Raw genomic sequence first — 23,993 nt, forward strand, 5'->3', positions numbered from 1 at the left:
TGTTGCAGGACTGAACGCGATGCAATTACAGAACCTGGCTGCATTAGCAGCTGCAGCCAGTGCAGCTCAGAATACACCGAGTGGTACTGCTGCACTCACTTCCTCCAGCAGTCCCCTGAGTGTGCTCACCAGCTCAGGTAAGAGACTGCCTATGCTGTTATGACACGGGTTGCCTTACGAGTCATTTCAGGGTAGATATCACCTGTTTTATCTATCCCTGTTTGTCATTTTTGTGCTGACTCTTTAATAGAGAAGCAGTTTTACTAGAAGATTCACAGGCCTTTGTTTAGGGTAGATACCTTTGCCACCAGCAAAGGCTTTTTTACCTGCTGTGTTCCTTCCTCCAAATGGCCAGATTAATTTTGAGTAAAAAGAATTTTTGAGGTCATCACGAAGCAGAAAGATAGGTGGCCTCTTTCCAGATTGTAATAAATTATTACAATCTCATCTCATATTTGGTTTATCTGTGATTTTAGGCAAGTACTGTGGCAGATGTACCCTGTTCCTCTGGACATGGAGGTAGAAGATGCCCTAAGCATTAAGTAATGCATTCTGTGCACTAGAACAGGAGAGTTTATATTCCTCTAGCATTAATGAAGACAAGGATATTATGACTACCTCATAGAGGTAGAATAAACAGACCCTTAGCACATTTATTGCAAAGCGATTGTCTAGAACTGAGTGTATGAGTTGCACATAAAAATCAGTATCTTGCCTCTATGGGGTTTTTTTGTGGTTTGGTTTTTGGTTTGCTTTTTTTTTTTTTTTTTTTTACTTTAGATTACATACATTATCCAAAGAGGCTATAATGTCCAAGTAGTGTTCTTTTGCTGTCTTATTGTTAAATATGATCATTAAATGCAACAAGCAAGAAAACAAAAAATAAATTAAATTGTGCTTACATTAGACATGCTCAGGTTTTACCACAAATGAAGATCAGTATCCTACTCAAGTATTTCAATCCTATTTTCAGTTATTTCTAAATCCTGGCATGGGAAGGGAGACCCTGTATTTTCAGGGTGTCAGTTTTCCAGTATCCACAGCATAGTATGTGGGGTTTTTTTTTTGTTTTGTTTGTTTGGTTGGTTGTTTTTTTAGTTTTGTGTTTTGTTTTGGGTTTTTTTTTTTCATAAAAAGTGAAATTGCTTATCCAGTTTTGACGTTGAGCCTACAGAGTTCACATCCTCACCTGTGATTGTGAGAGACCAAAGAGGGTTGGGGCATGCTTTAAATTTCCCACAGGTAGCTGTTTGTATTGCATAGGAGAACAAAGGAGCCGGACTGAGAGATTATGAAGCGATTACAAGGAAAAGCTGTTTAGAAAACCTTACGTCACATGATCAGGAGTTAAACCATGGGTGCTTTACACAGTTTTCTACTTAGAGAAATCCCCAAGAAAGAATTCAGTTCAAAGAGTGTTCTGTTGGTGGACAGGGTGTTCTTACATAAAAACTCTGTGGTCTGTAATCCTCAAAGGTTAAAATTTCACAATTTATCTTGACTTCCAGCTGTGGTATCCTATTCTATAATTTAAAACAACCCCAAAGAGTTGAGGCTATAGAAGAACTGCATTTATAACCCACTAATGATTGTTCATCATAGATAAAGCATGAAGGTGAATATATCTGAGAATTTCTCCCATATTTCCTCATGCAGTAACAGAGCTGGAATTGTCAGGTTACAGTTTGCTGGGAGTAGCATTTAAAACTAGGAGTTCTTTGTTGGCTCTCTCGTCCACTGACTGAAGCAAGTTTGTTCTCTGATTTGCAGAGGTGGGGAAGGGGACTGGCAGGTTGTGAAGTTCAAATGCCAGACATGCTAGAAAAGGCAGAGATAGCCTCTTCTCAGAAGTGTACAGTGAAAGGACAAGGGAAATGGACACAGGTTGCCACAGAGAAAAGTCTGACTGGATATAAAAGAAAATCAGATTACTGCTGAGGGCGATTAAGCTCAGGAACCAGGTGCCAGAGGGGCTGTGCAATCTCCATCATTTCAGAGATTCAGAATGGAACTGGAAAGGACCCTGAACAGGCTGACCTAACTCAGATGTTAGCCAGACCATTAAACTAGATGATTCACAGAGGTCCCTTGCAACTGAAGTTATGCTACTGTCATGTGATTCTTGAAAATTGGTTTCCTCTCTGTGAGTTTTGGCTGTTCCACACCACTCTGCAGGTTCCTTTTCCCTTGGTGAGGGACGTATCTCAGGACTCTGTTCTACTTTAGATCATGCTGGTGGAGGGACCAGGGGGTGGGGAGCAGTCCAGTACTTAAAGGGGGTACAGGAAAGGAGGGGGACACACTCTTTATCAGGGGGTGTAGGAATAAGACAAGGAATAATCTTTATCAAGGGGTGTAGGAATAATAACAGTTTTAATCTGAAAGAGGGTAGATTGTAAGGAAGAAAATCTTTCCTATGGGGGGTGGTGAGACACTGGATGATGAGGGTGGTGAGGTGCTGGCCCAGGGTGCCCAGAGCAGCGGTGGCTGCCCCGTCCCTGGAAGGGTTCCAGGCCAGGTTGGACGGGGCTGGGAGCCCCCTGGGCTGGGGGAAGGGGCCCTGCCCGGGGCAGGGGGGGTGGGATTAGATGATCTTTAAGGCCCCTTCCTTTGTCGCAAACCATTCTGTGATTTTTAAGTGCTTGCTGTGTTGAATCCAAACAACTTTCTGATCACCAGTCATATCAGTAAATGATCATGTATCAGCAGTCAAGCAATCATGTCATTTGAATTAATATCTTGTACAGATGTATCAGTCAGTTCACTGATCGCAGGCTTGTAACATGAAGCAGTCACTGTTGCACTGCTCTTTAAACTTAATTTAGAGTGTAATTTTAAAGAGTAGATACTAGCTTTGTTCAAAAGAAATAAAAGGTTCTGGAGGATATATGGTCTATATGTAGTCACTGACATCAAACTCTGAAACAATTTCAGTGCTTTTCTTTAGAGGTATGAATATCCTTCATGTTTTGAAACTGTACTTAAACTGGGGGGAGAGGAAGCTTCAGTGTGTACAGACAGCATTCGGTGTCATGATACTTCCTATAATTATACAGCTTTTTAACTGTTTACTCTGAACTATCTGTTTTCTCTTACAAAAGCAAACTTGAAAGTGTCTCTTGGTTACTGTTTATATGTGCATTCACACTATGTATTCATATAGAAGGCTGTTAGACTCTACACATTCAGAGCATCCTTCCTGAACCATACTTAGACCTTAAGAAACTCAGTCTACAGCTGTTCAGTATCATGCATTAGTAAATGCCTTCGTTGTCTGTGGGACATATGGCAACATCTACTGTGATAACCTCTTAAACCGAACTGCAGATGAGATGACTACTGGCTTGACTTCTATCCATCTGTCATGCAAATGTTCACCTGATGCTTATTTGGACATCTGTCCAGGATTGTCCTCAGATTGCATAATTGGTGGAAAAATCCAGACAATCATTATGAATAGTTACCTTTTTGATTTTCTTTCATCTGCACTGATGTCTTTTGTGTTTGGGGAACTTAGAAGTCCACACAGTAGAGACTATGGATAGGTTACATGTCAGAATGGTTGAACTCGGAGATGTTCTGTCTTCCTTCTCATTTCAGATGATTTTGTTTAGATATTTCCCAGCAGTATTGTGTATTTAGATGTAGAATAGGATGGAGCAAAACCTTCAATGTTGCAATAAGGCAGCTACTCTTTGAAGCTGAACAGACTGCTGCTGCATCCACCTAGATAATCATGCTAAAAAGACTGTGTCCTTAGATAAATTGAACGAGACATTCAAGAAAATATTACAGAAGTATTTCAGGATTGGAGTGTCTTGTCTGCCATCTTTTCAACTTGGACATCAGTAAGAATTGTCTGCTCTAGAGCAAAATAGAATGGTTGCAATAGCTGATGTGTGTTTCCATTTCTTCTCTCTGAGGCAACCATCAAAGTTCCAACAAACACCAGATGACTTTGCTGGCCTTAGTGTGTCTCCAGCAAAAGTGTTTTCAGACACATCATAGTCTTTCTGCTTTTACTGGAACTAATTCTGGTACAGTTCAGTCAGATTCATTGCCTGAGTTTTAGGGCTCTTTAGCTCATTGCTTGGATGCTAGATGGCCGAATTAGAACAGACTTACTATTCCCTCAGTTTACCAGTTTCCACAAGTTGGTACTTCATTGCTTTGTCCAAGTTTTGTTATCTTTCCTACCTATTCTTTACAACATATTAAGATTTTCTGCAAAGCTTTTCAAATATTTTTGGCTAGTTCTCTTAGAATTATCCTTTTTGACTAGATATAACTGAGTAGATAGATCTAAGAAAGCATAACCTCAGTAGCAAGTAAAATTAAATAAAAATAAAAAAACCCCAAACAACAAAAGCCCCACAACACCCAACAACCCACCAAAACCTGCACAGAAACAATGTTAAGCATTAGGGATAAATTAAAGAACATCTATAAAGCGATACTGGTTTTCTCTCCCCGTTACCATGTGCTGTTTTCTGATCTAAAATAATGCACAAAAGCCAGAAGAACAGAAAGGATGACTAGAACTGTGGAACTCCTTCACTATCAGGAGCGATGAGGGAGCCTGAAAAATAGAAGACTGACAGGGGAGGAGGAGGTGATTCAAGCCTACAAATATATTAGTGTTGTGATGAAGACAAATAGGGAAAGACCAGTTGTTAGATATTTCAAGATGAGTTACAGGATATCAGGTGAAGTTATCAACTGACAGTTCAAAAATAAAAAGAGCTGTTTCTTTGCATAGTGCACGATTAAATTGCAGAACCCCTGCCTTAGAACATAGCAGAGTCAAACAATTTGGTATTCAAAATGTACTGACATTAATGAATTAAAATCATAACTTTAATAGAAAGACATTAGCCTTGGCTGAAAAAAATCCTAGATTTGCAAATTGCTGCATTGGTGTATAGACTATACCTTGGAAGTATTCCTTTGTAATTGCCTGTGTTTCTGCCTTTAGTCATCATCAGAAATGGGGTGCTGACTCAGGATAGCAATTCCTAAATACATATGGTAAAGAAAATAAACCAAACAGTTACATTTTCCTGGGGTTTTTAGTACTAAAGCATTTCTTGTTTTGCTTAAAGAGATTTCTGATAAAGTCAGCTAAAATAAAATATCTGTGTTCAGCTTTTTGTAGTGACTTACATGAATTTATTTAAAATCACAACCTTTTTAAAGTGGAGAAGGCAGCTGTTCTCTCTTTTATTTTTCTCTCTAGCCTTGGCTTCGTTCTTTTTTCACCCTAACACTATTATTTTATAATTCGGGTTTTTTTCCAGTGGTGTTCTCATCTGTCAAATGTAGTCTTTTCATTCTGTGCAGATTATCAACAAAGTGTTGCAGAAACAAGCGATATTCTAAAATCGAGGCAGCGGTATAATTTCCAAACGCTGGCTTTTATTCAGCCAGCTATGCTTTTTTTTTTTTTTTTTTATTACGAACTTGAGGGTTATACTGTAACTTGATCTCTGTATTTTTCCAACATTAAATATGCTACTGATAGTAAGACAGGAAGTGTCTCTTCAGAGTAAGCATCTTAAAATATAGTTTGGGACATTGTCTTTCAATTTCTGACTTAAGCGAGTTTGTCTAGAACTTTTCATAGAGGGGGTTTGTCACTTCCTCTGTCAGTACAAAAGCTAAACAGTGATACAAAGTGCAGCCCCCTGGGTTCTCATGCAGCTTTTGTTGGGTACAGCTTTTGCTGGGGCTTGTTAGGCGAGTTTTCTGTGTTTCACGTAAGCAGTTACCATATTCCACTCTGTCAGAGACTTTATGCCACGTGTGTGCAGTGGTGAATATGGTGTGTGTGAATCTGCTTGAAAGATGCTAAAAATTCTTTTAAAAGTTTTAATGGATGTACACAGCGTAACTGAGAATCGCAGAAACATGAAGGAAACTGAAAATACCTGAATTTCAGTTCTGTTACCCACTTGGTCGGACAGATAATTCCTCTTGAAAGAAGGCTACAAGATGCCTCTACAGCACCAGTCTTCAGTATCTTTTAATTTGTAGAAGCCATAAATATTTTCTAGTGCATCTTGTGCAGTAAATTTAAACCCTTACTCAGGCTAGTAGCACTATGCATAGCTTTTCTTATTTACCTTCTTCAGATTTCTAAGTAGTCCACAAACCTCTTAGGAAAACAACTGCTATATTTTCATAAAAATACTGTTCTTATTTTATCACGTCCATAGTCTTTGTAGATGACATCAATTTGAACTTCTGTTTCTTTTGATATAGCAGCTTGGGAATTTTTTTTTTCTCGTGGTTTTGGTGTCTGTCTCTGTAGAACTAACTACCTGTTGTAGAAGTTGGCAGGCCATGTAAGCTGTTAGTCTGATAGGTACTGTATCTGTAGGCTTCTCTTTCTGAGTAAACATGTTTGAAGATGTTAGTGGCACAGTCAACAGAGGATGGACTATGTATTTTGGACGTACGACCTGGCCCTAGCCCCAGCTGCTGCAGTACGATTTTTAATGGAGAATTATTTCATGTGTCAGAATAATCTGGGCATCTGTTGTTCCTGTTCTGGCAGTATGGGGAAACGGTATGTGCAGTTTGACTGGAGCTTTCTTTAATGTCCCTAGTATCTGTGTTTCAGGTATTTTTTACCTTGTGTGATGTTTCAAGGGTAGATGTTAATATGTAGCAAGTGGTTCTTACTCACTTTAGTCAGCAGGGAACAGGCATTGCTGCTGGTCACCTTATGTTGAGGTACCAAGTTTAGCTAACATTCGTATATTGTCTGAATCTTAGGTGTCTTACACTTCATGAAACTTACTGCTACAAAGAGAAGACGTTATGATGAATGAGAAGTTTTTCAAAAATGTAGGAAGGAATTAGAAGATACAAGCAGCATGATCAATCAAGTTGTGTGGGTTTGGGATTTTTTTTTTTTTTTGACATAGTGTACTGTGTTGCTGTGATCTGTGTCTTACTAGCCTTTTCTACTGAAATAACTTAATGAAGAAGTTGAATTATTAGGACCAAATAATACTACTTGAAGTTTAATGATCTTATTTTAATAGCAGGTTCCTCACCTAGCTCCAGTAGCAGCTCCTCTGTTAATCCAATGGCTTCTCTTGGAGCATTGCAGACGCTGGCAGGGGCTACGGCAGGCCTCAACGTTAGCTCTTTAGCAGGTGAGCTACGTGTTGTGGTATGTTGGAGGAATGGCTGATTATTATTCCTCAGACTGTGCTAGTTCTGTGGGGTTAGGGGTTTCTGCTCCCTCCTTGTAATAGTGCAGAGTATTTAAAAGGTAATTGATCTGGCTCAGTGGAAGTACTCAGTCATCTTTATTTCCTCTTTCTTTTACAGGAATGGCAGCCTTAAATGGAGGACTTGGCAGCGGTGGTCTCTCAAATGGGACAGGTAGCACAATGGAAGCCCTCACGCAGGCTTATTCTGGAATCCAGCAATATGCTGCTGCTGCTTTGCCCACACTCTATAACCAGAGTCTCCTAACACAGCAGAGTATTGGTGCAGCAGGAAGTCAAAAAGAAGGTAGGCAGAAAGTTGTAGAAACAACTTGAGAGGGGTTTTCAAAAGGGCAGCCTCAGATCTTGCAACTACCTTATCAGCAGAGCTCTTATTTGGCAGCACTTTTTAGAATCCTAGAGTTACTGAAGATAAAGAAGGAAAACACATGAGGTGTCTCTCAAGGGATGTCCAGAGCAGTTTCTGTACAGGGGCTTTCTCCCAGGATTTGTCTATTCTTAAATGTTTAGTAATCATATTCCTCCATTTTCTCAGAGGACAGGAGAGTATGAGTCTGCAGCCTGATACATCCCACTGTCAGAGAATCGGTAGTGGTTTTGTTAATTTTGTTTTCTTGGTCCTTCACCTCTTCCCACATATACTTAATGCCACTTTCTTCACTCTTCAGATTCAGAATCAATTTAACATGTAGTGTAAAGTAATGAAGAATGTAGGAGTAAGTTTTCAGCAGAATATAGGATGACATTTAGAAAAGAGTCTGTTAGATTACAAGTAATGCAATTACTTGTATTTTCTATTGAGATTCACTTAGCTTCTTTGGGCCACAAGCTTTGCATAGCCATTTTTGTTTTAGTCGGCATCAGGGGCTCAAACTTACTGTTCAGCTTCCGTTACAGCAAAGACCTGTGAACCAATTTTGGCACAGTATGGAAATTACAAGCAAAAATGGTGAGAAAGAGCTAGAATGATTTGAATGATCAATCCCAGCAAAGGGTCATGCTGATTTATTGTGGAATCAAGTACTCCGCAGAAGTGCAAACAGCAGTTTCATTGTTTTATCTAGAAAATTTAGCTTGAATGGCTTTTTTACCTTTTTTTTTTTTTTTTTTTTTTTGTGAAGTGGACCTATGTTACGTATGCTATTTCTGAGTTTATATTCATACTTGCTGTTTGAAGGTCCAGAGGGAGCCAATCTGTTTATCTACCATCTCCCCCAGGAGTTTGGGGATCAGGATCTGCTGCAGATGTTCATGCCATTTGGAAATGTCGTCTCTGCCAAGGTTTTCATTGACAAGCAGACCAATCTAAGCAAGTGTTTTGGTATGTTGGGTCTAATCATTACCTGTAGAAAGATGGCTTCTAGTGATCTCTTTTCCAGTATATTGTCTATTCTAGCTTTTAAGTCAAGTAGTGACTCTCTCTATTGCTAAAAATAAATAAATCAATCTAAAGTCTTCCGACAATGAACTGTATTTTCCTGATTTTCACTGTGACTTTTTGCTTTTCCTGATTTTGTACTACTATGCCTCATTATACTGTTTTGGCCCTAGATAATTCACTACGATTCATGTTTGCAAACTATAATCATGGTATAGTTCCTCTTTTTCCCCCTTTCTTTCTTTTCACTACTTGTTTACATTGGTGTATATACTACTTACTAAATTATCATTATGGATGATTTCTATTAATATTTTTATATATAGCTATTACGGCTACCATATGGTACAGGAGCATTTGACTCTGATGTTTTACGAAAGCTCCGAGGGCAATTTTTGAATCTTCCTCCTAATTCTTGAGATCTTTGTAATAGTAAAACCACTTCAGCTGTTACTTACTGCCTAACTTTGGTTGCATCTCTTATCCCAATTTTGCTCTGATAGTTGTGTGTTTAGATGGGAGGCACATCAGGGTGCGAAGTGTATCCTAAAACTGTAAATCAACCTGCCATGCTACTGTTACTATCCAAATAGATTATTTCCAGTTAACAGCTAAAGTCTGTGATGCCAGAAGAGCGGAGAACTTACTCTTCCTTAGCTTATGTAGTAGGAGGCTGTGCATGTGGACTGAAAAAGTCATGGTTTTCTTTTCCTCACTTCGAAACCCCAGTGCAAGCAGTTGTAGCCATTCTGTGGTGCTGTAAGCTCTCGTGACTGTTTTGATAGATGGAGATTTCTTGTGATGGAGTAGGAGAGGTGAGATTTTCTCTATGGTTTAGATAGCTTTGTGCCTACACAATATTCTGTATTTTTTAGTATTTCAGCCAAAAGATGCGGTCAATCTGATGCTTTGTGAGAACAGAAAAAATATTCTGAGCATCAGGCTGTAACACCTACATATAGAATGATCTCCTCAGGTAGTGATGCCAGCCGTTGACTGGAGTTACTTAAAATGGATTCCTTTAAAACCCTGGAGAAGTTTTATTTTCAGGACACTCTTTCCCTGGAATGATACACAACTTCTCATCCGAGAGAAACCTAAACATAGTAGTGGTATAAGTGCCACACTGCCTTGACAGCTTCTTCACTCCAAACAAATCTACTCCTGTAATGCTAAGAGGGTGATTTCAGCCTTGCATCTTTAATGAGCTTTCATATATAGATTAACATTTTCCAGGTTTGGTTTTCTCCCAGGTACGAGTTCTTGTAAAAGAAGAACTTTTAAAGAAGGAAAACTAGAAAATGTTATTTTAATTTCCTGAGCTTTGTATAGTTTTTGGCCAAAGTTCCATATGTCAGAAAGCAATGCTTTGTCTGAAAGCCCTTAGTAAGAAGTTTTTATGAAGAGTCTAAAACAGTTGTGAGCCTCTGAAACTGGCATTTCATGCAAGCCTCTCTTACCTTGTGAGTACCTGCATTGCCAACTGTGAGTAGCTGCTCTGGACAGCTTTGACATGGTGTAATTACGTCTTTTCCTTTCTTCAGGTTTTGTAAGTTACGACAATCCTGTCTCTGCGCAGGCTGCCATTCAGTCAATGAACGGCTTTCAGATTGGCATGAAGCGTCTGAAAGTACAGCTCAAGCGCTCTAAGAATGACAGCAAGCCATACTGAGCGCCCCTCCCCTCCGGGACTGGAGTGAGAAGGATCTTCTGGTAAGTTGGAGAGGAGCGCACTTAGTGATTCGAAGCCCTAAGGCTGTGTTTTTACAGTCCTGGAAGCTGATCCATGCCTTCTATCTGGCAAATCTTCCCCTGAAGACTCGGCTGCAGCCTCTGCTGAGAATCCTGCTTCGGATGGAGGACAAGTTTGTGCTTTTGTTTCCAGTGTTTTACTTTGGAGTTTAGGTGCCATATCGCTGAGGTTTTGTTTTGTTTTGTTTTTTTTTTATTATTTTATTTTATTTTATTTTTTTTCCCTTATTTGAAGTTTGCTGTGTTTGTAACCAGTGTGTGTTGAGAAGGACCAATGCCAGCTCCTTGGGGGTGGGGAGGGAAGGTTTAAAGGGAGCAGCAGGAACTGACACCACACTGCCTTGGGGTAGAGAGGAGAAGGGGAAGCAGAACTGACACCACACCACCATAGGGGAGAGGAGAAGGAAAAGCAGGAATAACACAGAACAGCTGATGAAAACAAAGATGAGGAAGGAGAACCAAGTCCATCCAAGTTTGGGTGAGCAAAGAACTGACTCCATGTAGCCTTTGTCATGCCCCATCTGCTCTTGGAAATTTCCTTAACTGTATGCCATGGTGGGGATTTAGTAAAGCATCTCTAAAGCAAGAGACAGGCTAGAAGTGTGAACACATTAACAAACCAAAGGAAAACTGCAGTGATTTTTTTTTTTTTTGCTGTATATAAAATAGTGTTTATATAGCACTGTGAACGTACACAGCACTTTATAAAATTAGTAGATAATGTCCCTTCCCAGAAAATTTCACTATGTTAATATGAATATTAATGAGATGCAGTGAATTTCTCCATATTTAAGAGAACTTATCCCATGTACTTTATCTAGTTTTTGTAGAAAAGTATCGAGAGATACGGCTTAGTCTGGATGAATACATCAGGCTGGAAACAAGAAACTTTTGATCCCTGGTAACCTGCAGAATTTTTTTGACAATTTTTCTTCTTAACAGTTCATCACATTCCCCATTTCTGTGGAATAATGTCCTTTTTGCAGAGTACTACTTTGAATTCATTCTGATAAGCATAATGTAAGTGCTGTTTGTTTTTCTATTAAAATGACTGTTGAACTGAGATACAAAGCCCAGAGTTGCCCTAACACAGCTCTTGAGGCTCCTGTTTCATACATGTTCTCATAGGATTCTCCATCTTAACTCTGTTGCAAAAATAACATCCTGGGTTTTAGAAAAAAAAAAAGAAAAACAAAACCGGAAAAAAAAAAAAACACAAACAAACCAAACCAACAAAATTAAAAAAAAAAAAAAAAACAAAAAACACAATTTGTGCAGTGATTTGGTCTAGTAATTAGGTATTTCTTTGTACTGCAGTTTTCCTTTAAGGTGGTGTGTATCAGTGCAAAACAGGCTAACACAGGAGCTGTGTAATCAGAGCAGAGCATTGAGCCATTCAGTCGTCTTCTGCCTTTTGGTACGAGCTGTTATCTTCTATGCTGAAGGAAAATTGAACACACCCCTTCAATGGACACACACTTTTTCTGCACACTTGTGAAACTGCTAATGCGTTGCTAAGGGCCTTTGTTATACACTGGTTTTAGGGGGCTCAAAGGACTTTTGACACTCTGGCCTGAGTTGTTTTAAGAAATCAGAGTAGAGTCCCATTTAATAACCACCAAAATCCACCTCTGTCCCAAGAGGAAGTTTACAATTTCTGTGCATCTTTAACAGAAATTTCATTTACCTCATATTTTCTCCTTTTCCTATTTTTATTTGTATTCCTGGTTCGTGATGCTGTTTCCCAGGGCACCAGCTAGCACTGTGATCTGGGAGCCAGCTGCTCATTAACGAGCATGTGGATCAGACACAGGATTGGGACTCTCTGTTCTGCTCCAGGAGGAGGAGCACTAAACCCATCAAACCGGAGATGAGGGTCAGAATCCACACCCATGCACGGTGTTCTGTTGGGAATGTCGGGTGTTCCCAGGGACTGGGTCCCCTGGGATCTCAAACCTCAGAAGTAAAAGGCCTGTACCATCCAAAAAGAGCCCTTTCCGTTCTTAAATTGAAAAAGAAACAGTTGATGCTGGTCTGTCTGTGTTGATGGCAGGCAGGTAAATCTGTCAGTATTACTCGAATCATTTTGTGGTGGCAAAGGTTCAAAGGCCAGATTGCCAAATTTCCCCGTTATGCTGGCATGTGGTACCCTTCTGTGTTAATTATTTGAATCTCTCTAGAAACGTAAACATACACTTAAGTGAACCATGTACACTTGAATTCTGCACGATGGGAAAGATGTGTCCTGGTTTTCTGAGAAAAGAGTGTTGGAGTTTGAAGGCCTCCAGGGTGATAATGGGATTTTTTTTTTTTTTTATAAATAATATACTTTTCAAAAAAAAATGAAAAAAAAAACCAAAAAAAAAATAAAGAACAACACGGAAAAAAAACATAGTTGGGAGCAACTGCTCCAAGTGCAACCTGCTGTAACCAAGAATGTTGTTTCTATTTTTATAGAAGTTTTATACCGCTCCAGGGTGGAGAATATTTATTACCTAAATTATTTCACTGGAAAAAAAAAAAAAAGGCCAGGGTTTTTTAGAATCCTGAATGTGATTGTTTTACATGCATAATGATGTGCATGATTGAAACTACTGATTTTCAGTGGCCTGTTTGCAGCCCAACTGCTAAATGGGGAAGAAGAATGCTGTGAACCAGTGGAGGAGAGCACTGTGCTCTGGGGTCTCTACAGTCACTCTTACCTTCTTTGCACCCTCCCCCACTGTACTATCTGAGACCTTTGTCCTGTTTTGCTTTTAACCTGATGCTCTGGCCTCTTTGCTAGTCATTTCAGTTGCCCCAAATTAGATATTTCAGCTTCTACATCCTGTAGTGTGTCCTCAATACTGTAATTTATGGATCAAGCTTGGCATTGTTGCAAATCGGTGCAACTCCTATTGACTTCAGGAGGTTCACCAGTTTACACTGTGGCTTAGTTTGACCAGTGACTCCTCCCAGACGTAATCACCTTAAGACACTTAACTTGGGCTAGCTCTTGTGCCTTACTGGCATAACTGTAAGTATTGCCAAAAAGAAGAAGAAAAAAAATCTATGCAGGTTAAATTTTAAAATATGTGATCCTCAGCTGGTTTGAATCAATGCAGTACTGCTGTCTTCAGTAGAGCTGCATCAGTTTTCACCAGCTGAAGATGTTGCCCTTTTTTGTGTATATGTTTCAGATTTCCCTTTCTTGGTGTATCAATGTATATGTTGCCAAAGTTAATAAATGTATCGAGTTTGTGACTTGGGCAGATATTTTTCTGATAACAGAACTGATCAGATAAAGTCAACATTTCCGTGTCTGTCTGGTGCCTGCCGCTGACTAGAGATTTAGGCTCTTCTTGCCTTCCAGTTTTAAGCCAGTTTTCTTCCTCACTCATGGCAGGGAAGTCTTGAATTTTGGGGACTTGGGGCTCTTAAACTTTATTTTATTTTTAATATCTATCATGCTCTCATTCAAGTGCAAATCAAATCGGTGTCAAATGCTTTATTTCCTGGATGGTAGGATAAGAGTGGGGTGAGTTCAAATAAACTGCAGAAGGATTGGCCACATTAGCCACATGGACAGAGTATTCTGTATGCTCATAAACCAAAGAATCTGGATTTTCTACAACAAAAGCTAGTAGAACTTCTGATGAAATGGAATTCCTTATTACATGTGCCACCAAGAGGGGTGTTTACATATTTTTAGAAACAAGATGGTAATGATCTACTTCATAGATTACTTTTTTTCTCAGAAGACATTGATTTTACTAGATATGCCATAATAAAATGAAAGTATTACGAACAGTTTAAGTCTTGGTCTGCTGCTACTTAGTATCAAGTACTACAGTAAATGAAATCCTAGGTTCTTCAGTCCCCTAGATAATCAACAGTCCAAAATAGGATATCTCTTTGTAGTTCAGGTTTTTTTCTTCCAGTAATACAAAGCTTGCCTTATTAGAAAATGCCTTTGATATAGAGTGATTAAATTTTAATCCTAAACAGAATGAGGATTGGAATTTTTCAAAAGTGTCTGAGGCAGCGATGGTGAATATCTCTTCATATTTTAGTGGTGAGGCAGTTCACTAGCTATGGGCACTACTATCTGGAAAATAGGTGCCTCAGAGAATTTCTCACTGGCAAATACATCTCTAAGGAAAAAAAAAGCTTTTCATCTGAATACTGAAGGTCAGTTAACATGATAGATTCTGCTTGCATGGTAGAATTAACTGAAGTGTTCTTGTTGATGGGTGTAAGTTAGGGAAGAACAGGCGAGCAGAATGAAGTTGTTTCTATTTCATTTGGAAATACCTAAAAGTAACTTGGAAAAAGCAAATCGCAAATGAAGGGTGCAACTATGAACACATAAAATGCTTTGAGAGCTTGTTGCACGCATTTAAACATAAGGATGTGATATATCCCTGAGCATACCCACCACAAAATATAAAACACAAAAGGCAGAATTATTGCAGTTGCGAGAATAAAACAAGGACAAACTGGAAAAACTTTCCCCAACTCATTACATTCTTATCCAGCATCTCATGGCTCTGCTCTTGTAGGCCAGTCCCTCCTCAGGGCTTTAATGAAACTTAGTCTTTCCCCTCAAAATTTCTGAGTGAAATACTTGAAAAATCTCTATCAGAGAAACCCCAAACAGATCACACACACAATTTCTACGGTGCATGCTTAAATGTCACTTGTTTTCATGCCTCTTGTTGTTTCTTATGCCTCAGTTTGTGATGAATTTGCCTTTCTGGTTTTGGACTGAAACCTTACAGCTATCTGCAAACTATCTAGAGTATTTCTAAAACTACTGAAATAACTGCAAGAGTGGTATTGTACTCTGCTGGAGTTCGTTTAAACTCAATACTGAGTCCTTTCCCTGAATTAGAAAGTATAAAGAGCAAACTAGTCTCAGCAGTTCTAGTAAGTGGAGTGTTGCAGGTTTAGGGGACAGCGTGCTTCTTGTTGCTTTGGACCTAGAATGCAACACTTGCTATTCTCAAACATGGTAGAAATGCTATAAGATAATACGCAAGTCTCACCTTGCTGTAGTCTCTAACCAGCAGGTCTGAGATGTGCTGAACAATAAGGCCACAAACAGGAGATAAAAGGGAGTCAGGGCAAGAGGGGTAGGGGAGAGAGGAAGAAATAAGAAAAAGAAGAAACTTGCTTCCTCTCTCCTCTGCCTCCCACATTCTTCCCAGAATGTTGCTCATCTCCTGCAGTTCAAAAGCTGTGGGGAGGAAACAAAGGTATTTATACTTAATATATGAATTATTTTATTTATAAACTCTGCAAGAAAGCTTCAGGAAACACATTTTTTCTACTCCTCAAACTGGCAACAGTGACTGTAGAGCTTCTCAGAGCCCAGGATCCCCTCCTCACAAAGTCAGGGAGCTGGGGGCTGTTTATATAAAGGATTGGGAATGGAAAATCCCTGTGCAGGTCTAATGGTATGAAAAGTGCTCAGCTAGGACAAGTCTTAACTTGCAGTCAAGTCTTAAGGAATTCTTCTCTAATGTGTGGAGTTTTTGTCTTGTATAATTTAAAAAAAAAAATATTTTTTCCCCCTGTTCAAAATCACCCATCCCCAGTTTCATGGGCTCCTAGGGAATGAGAAGGGACTGTAGCTGAAGGAAAGAACATGAATTTCCTGGGCTACCACTGCCTAAGAATTTCCCATGTTAGGATGCAAGAAAAGTCTCAGCCGCCAAACCACCTGTGAATCCCTTGTGTCCTCTGTCTTGTCTCTCATGGTCTCAGTCTCTGTGGGCAAACATTAGCCCTGGAGCCATATTTTTTGGAGTCGGTCTCCTGGGGAGGGAGCTTGCTCTGTTCTTCTCCTCAACAGAGCTCGTGGAGACACTGGGCACAGGGCAAGGTGAATGCACGCTCATCTGTGTGTGCCTAGGCTGTTGGAGTACTCCACAGACTGGGAATTGAGAGGGGAAATCCAGGCCTCTGCTTCCATTTGGTTTCTGGCAGTTTGATGTTTACTTGGTGTCCTTCATGTACTTTGACTTTTACTTGTCCATCATTGGCATGTGCTGCCCTTCCCTGTCAACTCCCTTCCCCAGGAGATCTCATTGTACAGTGCCCATTCTTGTTCTCTCTCTCCGTGTTTGGATGTACTGCTCTGTGTAACTCAGTGGGTCTCCCTCTTTCTGGTTTGTTTTTTTTCTAGATTCCTGCCGTTTGTTCATCGTTGTGCCTAAAGCATGTCGATGTGGCGTTCAAGTACATCGTCCAAATCCTTGTCTCTTCAGCTTCTCTGATGCTTGAACTCTCACCTTTGACCTTGTGTTGACCTTTGATGCTGATGTGTATTTTTATTATGTTTGTTTCTTTCTTTTTTTTTTTTTTGTGGTTTTTATTTTTTTTTTGTGCTGCCAAATTGGTTTTGCTAGAAAGACTGCTGAAGGGGAATATTTAAACTTGCATTTGAATATAAAAGAATTTCTATTTTTCTAGACCTTCGTAAGATAACCACTTGATTTTGTGAATCTGATTCTTTGTAATTGTCTTCAGAGCAGCCTTGCTAGCATACCTTGTGGAGTATTTGTATTTCTGTGAACATACAGCCAATCACTTTCTAGGCTTAGTTTCTTCTGTGTGCTTAGTTTTAAAAACACAGTTTCGAAGAAAAAAAGTCAATTATATGGTGTGACTCAATCTTTCAAGAGACTTTCTAGTCACATTTTGCTGATCTGGTTACTGTGCTTGAGGAGACAGCATGTGTTTTTATGAGTTCAAACTTGTGACTTGAGTGGCATCAGCAGAAAACACTTGAACTACATTTTCTTCCGATTGTAGCTACTTTTTTTGCCCTGGCATTTACTGATTTTTTTTTTTTAATTTTAATTATTATTTTTATTTTTTTCCCCTGCTTCCCTGTGTGATTATCAGTCTGCAGTGAAAATTTGATCAAAGTTGATGTTGTATTTTGTTAAGCTCCAGCATGTTTGGTTTTTTTGTAACTACAATCTCCTCAGCAAAATGTGATGTTTTTGTTTTAATCTTTCAAACTAAGATAGTGCCCAGAAATGTTTTGCATGTTTCCTGCTGTTTTCTTCACACCCCCGTATATATCACCTTCACCCTCTGTTTTCTATAGTTTGTGCAAAAACTGAGCAATTTAATGGGTTTCAAAGGTATCCTTTAAATTGGTGTTTTTGGTATGACAAATATCTGATCAGAAGCCACCTGAGGGCATTTACCTGTGCACTTAGACTGTCTGCCTGACAGAGCACCTGGACCTTGTTCCATCTCCAGTGCTGTCAGAGGCTCCCAGGGGGCTCGGTCACACCATTCCTGTACTGGAAGTTTTGGTGGGAGGGGATAGCTGGGGTACAGAAGGGTGGGGGAGCTTCACGGTATTTCTGTTTCCAAAGTTATCTGAAGCTAGGGCTCCTTTGAAACACTCTTTATGAGCATTTTGTAAAAATCAGGGCACGTTTTTTGTGAAGTCCAGCCCCAGTTTAATACCATCAGTCAGGCCTTGGTGGCAGGATCCTGGAGGGATCTAGGTTAGCTCTCAAAATCAAGTGTTTGAAATATCCCAGAGAAAGCATTTGTAAACCTGGCCCTACAACTGCTGGCTCTTTTCCCAAGTGACAAGCACAATACAACAGCCTCTGAAGCTGTTACCTGAACAGGGTACCATCCTCAGCTCTCTTCTCAAGGGCCTTAGCTGGGGAATCTCTACGGAGATTTTTTAGTTTTTGTTTAGTTTCTAATTGGGTAATGAGCTAAGCAGTTTTTCTGGCTTGCAGGATGAACTAGAACATGTTACTGCTTTCCGGGTAGCAGGCTTCCCCCTATGCTACATACCATCTGCACAGGTAGAAACTGGGATGTAGCTTCTAGATGAAAGCACCTGAAGATGTGTGCTGTGATGAAGTTTCCGTCAGAAGGAGAAGCAAGCTAATGTAGGTATCTTAACAGTAGAAAATAATGTGAAATGAAATCCCAGGGAAGGGGTTTTGCTGAGAAAACAAATCGTGTTTTAATCGGATAGAAATCTTACTTCTGTCCAGTGTTTGGGATAATGCAAAGATGCAAAAGGATGGTGTTTTCTGCCCTACTCCTGAGTGGACTGAGGATACTGCTTGTTCTCAGTAGATGTTGGCTAGACTTGTGTAGACAGTCCTTAAGCTGCTTCTGAGACAGACCACGTTTGGGTATGGTACATATACCTGGGAGTGAAGCGCGAGGCTGGATGAAAAATGGAGAGAGACTTGTTTATTTTGGGAGGTAAGATGGTGGGCTGGCTGCTGTTAGTCCCACAGTCTGAATGCACAGGGCTGTGTGTCAGTGGGGGACACCGATACCCTGCAGTGGATTGAGTAACTGCCAATACGTTTCTATACACGCGCATTTGGTTCCATAAGGAACTTTGGGGAAACCTGTGGAAAAATATCTGAAGAAAACCAAAATGCCAAACGTTGGATGTTTCTTTCCTTTCTTCTTTCCTTTTCTTCCTTTGGTTGTTTTAATCGTTCTGTGGTGGTTTTAATGGATTTGAGACAGTGGAGCAGCAGCTGCCTTTCTGATTTTTGGCTGCTTTTTGTGAATAATTTAAAAAGAAAATTTACATTTTGGAGACAAACCTGTGGGCTTTTTTATTGGTACAAACATTGTATTTAACACTAGGGGTTTTGTACAGTTTTTTGCCTTTTCTACTAGAAAACAATGTAAAGTGATTCACAATGTGACGAGAAAACAAATTGCCACTATGACCAAATGTAGAGTCTGTTCTGCAGTAACGGGATTTAATCAACTCAAAGTCGTGGTTCAGTCGTAGAAATGCTTTTCTTTACCTTGTTTGAGCTGTTCCTTTTTTTCTTGTTTTGATTTGCAAAACAAAATGTCTTTTTGTGTGAAATTGTGTTGTACTCTGTAGAGAATTATGGATTTTACTTTAATGGTTTAAAAAGCAGAGGAGCACGTGTTGCTTTTCAGATCTGATCACAGAGTTTGTGTAGTGGATTTAAAAATGAAAAGATTTGTTACAAGTTTGGAACGAGCGAGTATGTGTTAAAGGAATTTTCTTCCTTTTGTGTGTGTGTGTTTTTTTCTTTTTGTCCCAAAGGGCAACTTAAAGCTGTTTTAATTGCACAGACACACCGACAACAAGTCATTTTGTATATGCCAAGTGTGGTACCTTCCTTTGTTTATTTGCTATTAAACTGTTTGAGAAGAGTCCTTGTGTGTTGTATTTGTGTCTTAAACTTGAGGTTCTTTTTGGGTCCGAGTGTGGGAAGATGAGGAGAGAGAGGAGAGAACTATCTTCCAGTTTCTTAGCTGTGAGCCACAAAAGCGTTCATGGCCCAGTACCACTTGTTCTGGATGTACAGTCTATAGCCCTGGATTTTTACCTCTGTGTAGATGAGCTACTTTGAGTAGAAGTGGAAGAGGTTTTTTTGGTTGTTTAGCCTCCATTTTGTATCATTTGGCAGTCAAGTCCCCTTTAGACATTAGATACAGAAAAGCTGAGAATCTTGGATAATGCACATATGTGATGCACTGGGGAGTGAGGTGTAGGCATATCCAGCCTCACAGAATTGGTGCTGCATAGCCACTTGCCTGTGCGTGCACGGTGATTCATGGTGTTTCAAGGGCTAAATAACATCGGCATAACACCAGACTTCTGCTGTATGGGAGCAGCAGGCGTGCGTGGTGGCGTGTGGGATTAGACAGGCACCAGCTCATGCTGCTCCTACGAGCCCCGTACCCACCACTGCTTCCTTAACCCTTCCAGGATCACAGCCAAGTTTGCTGAACCTATCCTGGTTCTGCAGCAGGAAGGTGTCTGCAGTCCCCAGTGCTCCTGAGCCTGGAAATACTACACAGGAAAACCCCCGGATGGGTTGGGAACACTGCCTAGCTCAGGTTTTGTTGATAGGCGAAAGTTACCTGCTTTGCTTTTAGAACTAAGATACGTTAATGGTTTGGAATGAGTTGTAAAAAGATAAATATTTGGTCTAGGCAAAGTGTAATTCATTTAGAAACTCGCCACGAATTTGACGTTAATATTGCTTCTCAGAAGCAAAGTACCACAATGGCCATGCCTCTGCCACATTTCTGAAAGCTCGGTGATGTTATTCCTTCCTTCTGCTGTCTGGCATCTCAGAGACTGCAAGCGTTTTCAGGGCAGCTATGTTTCTCCTCCGTGTCTTTTTCCTCTATTATCTGGCATACTCTGTTTCACCCCGTTACTTTCTACATGACTGTAAATCTGAGAGCGCTTGCAAGCATCAGGCTTGAGGGCTGCATTCCTTTCCCTGCTACCCACCAACTGCGAAGCGAGGCGCTGAGCCACCTGTTGCAGAGCGGGCTGTGGTCCCTGCACTTAATTTGCAGCTGTTGAGAAGGGAGGCCAGAGAGATTTCGGTTCAGATATGTCCGAGATGAAGGATGGAGAGAAACTATGGGGGGGGTGGAGGGGTGGTGGAAGTTTGTTTAGGCTGGATGGAAGATTCCTGCTTGTGTAGAAAGTTGGCTAGCCTCATCTTAAGGCAGTCAAAGCTCCATCAGTTGCATTTTATGGAACCGAGACTAGGTCCCTCTAGGTAGGTGGGTTTTATATTATTTTTTTGAAGGTTTTTTTCCTTTAATTTAAAAGGCTGCCACCAATCAGTAGACAATTAAACTACAAATAAGAGCTGGCATATTATCTCTGAAAATAACCAGCATTTCACATGAGTTCTGTTTATCAACATCAGTAGGAAATTTACAAACCTGTAGATTAAGTACTGATGTTGAATGTTTTAGGAGAATTTTTTTTTTTTTTTTTGCTTCTCACATCCGCCTCCACCTTTCACTGCTTGTTTTGACTCCAGTCTCCAATCTTCCTGACTTCACTAGCCATGTTCTGCTGTCTTCATGTGGCCAGGAGTCACCGGGGATACATTACGAAGAGCAATGGGGAGGAGGAGAAGCAGCAGCTCAGTGTGGTCACTCTGAAGAAGTGACTGCGTGATTAGCTACGCTGCGTGTATAGCTCCACTGCACGACAGGTGAGATTCCCTAATTTGGTGTTTCCGTGCACCTTGCAGGCTTACTTATTTGCAGTTCCTGAGAAGAAACTGTGGATCACTTACTGTAGAAGCCATAGCTGAATCTTGTACAAACCAGAGCTATCTCGAGCCACAGACCGATGATCACTCTGCCATTACTTTCTCGAAGCAGCCCAGGCAGTCGCTGTCTTGGTGACTCATTCACCCCTCCTTACGTAGGCAGCCACACTGGGCTCAGGGTGCTATGTTCCATATCAGAGTATGCTTCTGTTTTCTGAAAATGACCAGTTTGAGCTTGATGGATCTAGCCTTTATTTTACTAGGGTAAGTTTTTATCTCAGTAGGTGGGTTGTGAGTGGATTCTTAAGAGACTAAGCACTGTTTCATATGAGAACTCAGCGAGGAAGTACGTACCGTGTGATCAACAAAACGCGGGACAGATCGTTTCCCTCCTGCTAGATGGGTTTTGTCAGGCTGCAAGGCATCCTCTTCTCACTTGCTCTATTCTTTGTGGGATATGAGAGCAAATATTGAGGAGGGCAGTGCTTTGGTGAAGTGGTCCAAAAGCATCAGGATGAGTTTGAGTTACAGGCCGGTTACTTGTGGAAGGCTAATTTTGCAAAGTAGTCTGCCCCAGCGAAGAGTATGGTTTTTTGTTTTCCCACTTCTTGAGTCCTGGCTTGACCCTTTTTTGTAGCAGACTCTGATGGTTGCTGGCCCTGGATTCTTAACTTCTCCAGGTCCAGAAATCTGATGGCCTCACTATTATCAGTGCTTTCCATGGGGAATCCATCCTCTGCATCTTGTGTCCATCCCATCTCCAGAGAGGCACAGAAGAATTACTGCAGGGAGGAGAGAACTTTTTTAAACTTCTGAATCAGACTTTTATGGAAACACTAAAATCTATAAAGTACCTAGATAATAATTTTAACAGTGCTGCTGAAGTGATTTTTGCACATTAACCAGCTGTGCCTCAGCGTTACTTTTCTTAAGCCCTTGGTAGTTTTTGTTGGGTTTTTTTCCACAGTTCCTTCTGCCAGAGTTTGAGAGTACACAGTCTGTGCTGAAACATCAGCTAGCACATTACCACTCTGTAAAACAATGCTAAATTAAATAATGCAAGTACAGGGTATGTAAGCTCCCAAAAGAGAAACAGTCTGATTGTAGCAAGACTTTTCTACCATTTAAAATGCTTTTCTTTGTAAAATACTTTTCTGAGGAAATTTTGGATAAAGGTATGGATGGAATCTCTTAAGATCATGACTGCTATGATGTAAAGCCTCTGGGTAGACATGTGGTTCCTTATTCTTTTGTGTGCTGCTTTCCTTAGGGGTATCCCCTCAGGAAGGCTCCCTTGGGTTTGTATTTCCTTCAGCAGCCGTGACACAGGCCAGGATAGTCCAGCTGGTGGCCTGTGAGATGATTCTGTTGGTATTTACCTTTGCTTGGTGAAGAAATTCACATAGAAGCAGGAGGCAGCTGGAAGCGTGTCCTGCTTCTGCGTGTGGATCTGTTACTAAAATTCTGCATTGCCATTTCTTCTCTTTGGCCTGTAAAAGCATCCCAAAACAGGTGTCTGGAACTTCTGTATCTGAAAAATGTTAGACTTCCCTGAGGCATTTCCTGCCCCCACATCCCCAACCCCCCACCAGGTTTGGCATCTTCTTATGAAGAACAGAGTAAATCTGTAGATAACCAAGATTGGGCCCATGAAAAATGCAGAACATCAGTGGGGGTAGTGAAACTTTGACTCCTAGAGGAACCAGTCTGACTTTCCCTCTTTCAAAGGTGTGTAGGACAGTTAAAGCTATCTTCTAATCGGGCTAACAATTCTCTTACGCAATCAGAAGGTGCAGGAATACGTTGCTTTGGGTCATTATTGTCATTCATCATACAAGATCAGCAAGTTCTGGATGCAGAACTTCAGCAGTGCTTCTGACCGCTTCTGCTGAAAACTCTTGGAGGACCATCACAAGTATCCAATGGCAATGAGCAACAGTCGTGAACAAAGTTTTTTTCAGGATGGTTAGCTTCTTGTTGTCCCTGAAATTAAGCAGGCAGTGCCATCTTTGCAGCAAATCTGCAACAGAGCTGACCTTTGACCACAGCAACAGTCCATATTGCTGCTGAGGGCCTCCAAAGGGAGCCTAAATTTTGTGCCTGGCGAAGTACGAGGCGCATCGCTGCAAGTCTAATACTACGTGCGTACATACTGGAAGCCTTCAAGTTCACAGTCTGTCTTGTATTGTTCCTAAAGCTACAGTCCTGGGGGAGGCTGCTACCTCCCAGGCTGGCCCACCACCACCAGTGCTTGGAAAAAGGGGATGGCGGGAGCAAGAGAGGGAAGACAGCGGAGCCATCCCTGTGACTGCAGCCGATTGTCTCTCCCTGGGGTATTTATAAGCTGCATGCGGGCGGGCAGTTGGCTCGCCGTGACCTTGGGAGCCGGGCTAGCATTCCCGGGAGCCACGTGAGCCGAACTGGCAGGCGCAGCTGCAGCCAATGGGGAGGGAACCAGCGCTGCCTGCTCGGATTGAGTTTCACTCCTGGCGCTTGAGATTTTTCTCTTTCTCTCCCTGTTGTGCTTTTCCTCTTTGTTTATGGGATCGGGCAGGCGAA

At 40.8% G+C, this 23,993-nt stretch overlaps 1 protein-coding gene across 13 annotated transcripts in view; it reads left to right on the forward strand.

Annotated features, from left to right (window-relative positions):
* CELF1 (CUGBP Elav-like family member 1) overlaps positions 1 to 23,993 on the forward strand; it is a 70,330-nt gene that overhangs the window by 43,275 nt on the left and 3,062 nt on the right. For 7 of the 13 annotated variants that reach the window (XM_042790944.1, XM_042790943.1, XM_032993406.2 and 4 more), the window contains 5 exons: positions 9 to 137; positions 7,050 to 7,163; positions 7,342 to 7,527; positions 8,419 to 8,562; positions 10,164 to 19,557. In XM_042790944.1, coding sequence (XP_042646878.1) covers positions 9 to 137; positions 7,050 to 7,163; positions 7,342 to 7,527; positions 8,419 to 8,562; positions 10,164 to 10,291 — 701 coding nt within the window. In that variant the 3' untranslated portion in view covers positions 10,292 to 19,557. Of the gene's footprint in view, positions 1 to 8; positions 138 to 7,049; positions 7,164 to 7,341; positions 7,528 to 8,418; positions 8,563 to 10,163; positions 19,558 to 21,222; positions 21,375 to 23,993 lie in introns of those variants that run through there. The other 6 variants (XM_042790942.1, XM_042790938.1, XM_042790936.1 and 3 more) reach the window with 3 other exon arrangements.

The sequence above is a fragment of the Tyto alba genome, unplaced genomic scaffold, assembly GCF_018691265.1.
Source record: "Tyto alba isolate M040663 unplaced genomic scaffold, T.alba_DEE_v4.0 Super-Scaffold_18, whole genome shotgun sequence".
In the NCBI taxonomy this organism is placed as follows: Eukaryota; Metazoa; Chordata; class Aves; order Strigiformes; family Tytonidae; genus Tyto; species Tyto alba.